The sequence below is a fragment of the Ipomoea nil genome, unplaced genomic scaffold (assembly GCF_001879475.1).
Source record: "Ipomoea nil cultivar Tokyo-kokei standard unplaced genomic scaffold, Asagao_1.1 scaffold3170, whole genome shotgun sequence".
Classification (NCBI taxonomy): domain Eukaryota; kingdom Viridiplantae; phylum Streptophyta; class Magnoliopsida; order Solanales; family Convolvulaceae; genus Ipomoea; species Ipomoea nil.
The window spans coordinates 875065-881064 of record NW_017619598.1 but is presented as its reverse complement, the minus strand read 5'-3'; the positions used below and the strand labels follow the sequence as shown (position 1 = coordinate 881064).

At 34.5% G+C, this 6000-nt stretch overlaps 1 protein-coding gene across 1 annotated transcript; it reads right to left on the bottom strand.

Annotated features, from left to right (window-relative positions):
- Positions 1–4747: 4747 nt before the first annotated feature.
- LOC109167807 (high mobility group B protein 3-like) lies at positions 4748–5841 on the bottom strand. The gene is made up of 4 exons (XM_019316887.1): positions 5654–5841; positions 5432–5476; positions 5238–5321; positions 4748–5115 (listed from the first exon to the last, which is right to left on the bottom strand). Exons 1-4 carry the CDS (start codon positions 5720–5722, stop codon positions 5026–5028), a joined length of 288 nt encoding a protein of 95 aa, XP_019172432.1. The 5' UTR covers positions 5723–5841; the 3' UTR covers positions 4748–5025.
- Positions 5842–6000: the final 159 nt, after the last annotated feature.

Here is a 6000-nt window from a genome sequence, read left to right as displayed (position 1 = left end):
ATTAAGCACAACACTCACGCACATTAAATATAAACCTCACGCACATTAATCCACCGCACAAACCGCACGGGAAGCCACAAATGCACCTGATCCCTTCCCTATATGTGTGTGTGTGTGTGTATATATATATATATATATATATATATATATATATATATATATATATATATATATATATATATATATATGTGTGTGTGTGTGTGTGTGTGTGTGTGTGTGTGTGTGTGTGTGTGTGTGTGTGTGTGTGTGTGTGTGTGTGTGTGTGTGTGTGCGTGGTTTTCTTTCTTAAAGTACGTTGTTTATCTTTTTAAGGTGCGTGATTTGTATGCTTAAGGTGCGTCATTTGTGTGAAACTTAAGATGCACCATTTTAAAACCTTAGGTGCGTGGTTTGTGTTCTTAATATGCTTTGTCTGTGTGCAAGGTGCATGGTTTGTGTACTTAAGGTGCGTGGTTTGTGTTCTTAACATGTGTCATTTTAATGATTAAGGTGTGTCAATCGCATAACCGCATGGGAAGCCATCTGCACACCACAACTCATTTAGTTGTTATACCATTGACCAGGACCCACCTTGTAAAGTGGACTCCGATATTAAATTTTGTACTTTTAGTGTTGAAATTATGAACATCTAAAATATAAATTGTGTTTCTAAATTTTGAGAATTTCTAAATACAATATATAGCCATCGCAAATTGTGAACTTTTAAAAGGTAAATTGTGAACATTTAGCTCACTTGAACTTCACGGTCCATTAGATAAAATCAGCCCAGCTCCAATAAACCAAGCCATGAAAAATAATTTTATCCCAAGCGCAAATTATACCATGCGCCCTGGCTCAAAAATGACGTCGTTTTGTATCTTTTTCGCGTGTTTGCTATTAACCCCTTAAAAAAAATCATTTTCGAATGTACAGAATTATATAATAGAAAACACAGAATTTTATACCTAAAAAAAAATAATTTATACCTGAAAATCCACATGTTTCAAATGTACAGAATTTTATAACTGAAAAGTCCCATGTTTCGAATGTACAGAATTATATAATAGAAAACACAGAATTTTATACCTGAAAACATAAAATTTTATACCTAAAAACACATAATCTTTTTTAAAAGGATAAAAATCCCCTGTTTCGAATGTACAGAGCTTTATACCTGAAAATACAGAATTTTATAACAGAATACAAAACGACGTTGGGAGGCGCGGGGCGCACATTACTATGTGCGCCCTGGTGCACGATATAACGATTGAAGAAGGCAAATTATATCGTGCACCGCGGTGCATAATCAATTATGCACCGCGCATAAAAACGACGTCGTTTTGTTTAATGAAAAGAAGCGGCATCCGTTTTCCGCCGTTCTGCACCATTTCGCAAAATATAACTTTGTTATTCAGTTTCATTTTGTATACACATGCAGTTTCAGTTCAACACAACTACAATTTCATTTCGATATAACTACAGTTTCATTCGATATTTATAGACTCAAATATGTGAAAATGTTATTTAATTTCATTTTATATACACTATAGTTTTATTAAAACACAACTACATGATCATTTTGATATAATTACAGCTTCATTGTACAATATACACTCAAATATGTGAAATGTTATTCAGTTTCATTTTATATACACTGCAGTTTCATTTCACCACAACTACATTATCAATTTGATATAACTGTCTTTTCATTTGATAATATAAAAATAATACGTGAGGCAGTGTCGGTTTAAATATACTGTAATGGATACCCTATATATACACACTACTTGCCTCAAGTGAGGTTCGAACCTATCACCTCCCACATAGGGGAGCAATCAGGTACCAGTGGACCACAAGGTCCTTGGTGCGCTCGTTTCTTTATTCACTACAAGAAAAATGCACATAGACAACGGTTAATAACCGTTGTCGTAGGGGTATAATTTCTGTTGTTGAAGCCGGTGTTGTTGTAAGTCCCGCGCATAGACAACGGTTTTTTAACCGTTGTCTTTTCTAGAAACAACAACGGTTTTTTAACCGTTGTCTATTAAGTGTTGTTGAAGCCGGTGTTGTTGTAAGTCACGCACATAGACAACGGTTAATAACCGTTGTCTTTTCTAGAAACAACAACGGTTTTTTAACCGTTGTCTATTAAGTGTTGTTGAAGCCGGTGTTGTTGTATGTCACGCACATAGACAACGGTTAATAACCGTTGTCTTTTCTAGAAACAACAACGGTTTTTTAACCGTTGTCTATTAAGTGTTGTTGAAGCTGGTGTTGTTGTAAGTCACACACATAGACAACGGTTAATAACCGTTGTCTTTTCTAGAAAAAACAACGGTTTAAGAACCGTTGTCTATTGAGTGTTGTTGAAACCGGTGTTGTTAAAAGTCATGTACATAGACAACGGTTTTAAACCGTTGTCGTTTCTTTCAAAGACAACAGTTTTTGACCCGTTGTCTATTCAATGTTGTTGAAACCGGTGTTGTTAAAAGTGATGCACATAGACAACGGTTTTTAACTGTTGTCTTTTCTTTAAAAAACAACAGTTATAAACTGTTGTCTATTGTGTTATTGAAACCGCTATTGTTAAAAGTCACACTCATAAAGTGTTGTCTTTTGTAGAAAAGACAACAGTTTCAAACTGTTGTCTTTTGTAAAATAGACAACGGTTTTTAACCGTTGTCTAAACGGTTTTAACTATTTTTAACCTGCTGAAATTTTAATCATATAAAAATCAATTTATCCATTCACCATGGCCAAGTGTAGTTACAAAAGAACTAATTAACAAGTCTAAATACTTCCATGAACAATTCTAATCGAATCATATATCATCCAAGTCATAATACTACAAAAAAAATTCACGAACCAAGTCTAAGGATGCCAACTTCAAACCCAGCTCCTTTACTCTGTCCGTGTACCATGTCAAAGAGCTAGAACTTTCACTGAACTTCCTCTCTACCTGAATTTGTCAATACATTCATATCAGTGATGTTGTGTGGGTGAACCAAAGAATAAATAGTAGGCATGACATGCTCTTCAATACCAACTTACATCAGAAAGTACATCAGAAAGTTTAACAGACATGTATATGCCTCAAGTTTGGAATGAGTTTTACGAAGGTTTATGAGATCATTGACTTTGGTAGTTAACTCATCATTAAGCCATGTGTGATGCCTCTCAATTAGTATCATGATGTACATGATACTAACAAAGACATGTTTCTCATAGATATGTGACCTCCTTGAAGTATACTTTCTTCAAAATCTCTACAAAAAGTGTCACATTTTCTCCCTCATTAATGTAATCAAGCTCTTCAAAGAAGAGAGCAGCCCATTCATCAACTAATCCAGCCACAACAAAAGAGATGCTGCCAACAAATTTCCATAAATGCAAAAGTTATGAACCTGGCAGATTATATTAGATCTAATGGAAGCAAAGTATTATGAGAATTTAGTAGTTTGATAGGTTAGTGGATGCACCGGCTCCTATAGGGTTGAACTAAGTCTGCCCTTTAAGCTGACAATCATTCTGAAACCAAATCTACCAACCTCATCCCCTGTATAAAAGAAAGGCCTTGATACTTTTCTCTTCACCAAGTAAAAGCATAAAACATATATCTACCATACCTGATAAACTCTGAATTGCAACATGGAAGCATTCAGCCACAGCATTGCTAAATCGCTCTACCCTTTCTTGTTCATTAGCCTTTTGGTTCTCTATGCAAATGCATTTTCTTTGGCAAATGCTGAAGTTCACAAACACCAGTTTGTTGTAAGAATTTGATCCTAACAATGCTCTCTTTTCTCAGTATTTAATTTTTCATTTTCATTTGGTTTGTATTTGGCTCTCATAAACTGGAAGATACTGATTAGAGTTGTGAAACATATTCAAGCAACACCAGTGAAGAGGTCGTGCAATACCCATAACACAATAACAGTGAATGGACAGTTCCCTGGACCAACCTTCGAAGTGAACAATGGTGATACCTTAGAGATCAAGGATATCAATTAGACATAATACAATGTCACCATTCACTGGTAAGACCATGAGATCAACAGACCTATAGATCATTGTTAAATGAAGTCACCAAGTAATTAAAAATTTGAGTATTAATTTGTTAGCAAACTAGTAATGCTCATCACATCAAACGTAGAATATGAGAACACGTGAATGATCAGTAGTCACTTAAGTAAGATTTGTTCTATCTTGCCCAGTTGCACATAAGTAAACAAAGACAGACTACAGGAAGTCAATTAACAACAACTTTATTAAATTCCACTTAGTTTACCCTGTCCAGAGACTGCTGTTCATTTTGATTCATTTAAAACCATCATCTCAAGGCTAAAGTTTTATCTTGTATTCTTGTTTGTGAGAATAGAAGACATTAAGATTGATTACCTTTATAGGAAGGTTAGAGACAGAATCAAGCCAAGTAATAGTCCCTGAGAAAGAAGAAAATAAATTAGTTATCAATTATCTTGAAGATATTTGGTTCACGAAACTATGAAGAAATAAAATCAGACCTGGATTGGTTGGACGGATTAAAGCATATGTATTCAATTCTATAGATAAACCCCCATTTGTAATTACAAACTGGATTCTTTTAACTTTGCGCTTCTTCAATAAACGCATTCTTAATTGGTCCTTCAGATCTTCAAATCTGATATATAGAAAATAGTTACGGAGCATTTACAAGTTACAATATAAGTACAGACAAGTAACCGGGGGAAATTCTGGAATCCTGTGAGTATATAATAAGATGTAGCACCACCAAAGCTGCTCTAAAGGTTGAGGGAAAACATTTCAAGATTGATATTGTCCACACATCTTAATAATATGATGACATGTTTGCATTCTCATAATAGAAAGTATATATATGTGTAGATACATTCTTGTCAAGTATGTATTCAACAGAAGTATGAAAACCATCTAAGTACTACACTCATTAACATGCAAACGGTAGACTATATCATGAGGAATTAGTCTGAATTGTGAAACAATTGAAATACCAAACCCTACAGTAAAGGAAACTTTGTTGCAACAGACCTAACAGCTTGCTTCATGCTCAGAGTTGTCTTTCACCTCAGAAGTCTGCTCAGATTCTTCAGACACGGTTGCTTCTGAGCTGCTACTCTTCTACAATAGAGAAGTAGAGGATAATTTAAAAAGCCATTAGCGGAAAATCATAGCAAAAAGTAATGTAATAATGATGTGAAATAAGGAAAATATCAAAAGTGATCAATTTCAAAGAGAATTACAGAGACATTTTTCTTGAACTCTTGCATAGCTTTCTCATACTCAGACTTCAGAGGTGATGCCTTTGCCACATATGGAGCTTTCTCCTAACAGTAGAGTCCATATAGCAAACGTGTGACAGATGTATCGAGCAATTTAATTCAAATTTAAATACACAAACTTAATAATAACTCTAAAGCAGAAGATCAGAGCTCACAGAGTCAGACATTGCCTTCCATTTCTCACCACCAGCTTTCCCAACCTTAAATGAAATTAAACAGGAAATAATCTATCAATTGAAGCTTTGGTTCAATTTTAATATACAAAAACACAATAGTGATAATGCTTAAAATAATAATAACATTATGATCGTATCATCCAAACAACTATGCAATTAGTATTAAGAATAACTTAAATGCAATGCTTTAAGAAATCTCACAATGGCCATAGATTTGTTATCAGGAAAATTCTCCTTGTAATTCTTGCGGAAATCACTCTTGTATACCATAAAATCATTGCAATAGTAGAAACAAAATCAAGCAAATAGAAGAAAAAAAAAAACCTAAATATACATACGAGAAAACGAGGAAAATAGAGTGAAAATATTGAAGAACTATTAACAATATGAAATAACATAACAATATACATGAACACTATGCAGAGGCGAATGGTTAATTATTTATAGGCAAGAGGAAATCAATAAATTAAAATTTCTCACAAACTCACATCGGAGCCGGCGGCTGTGGCGTCGTCACAGGGAGGCCGCCATCGTCGCAGGGCAAGGGA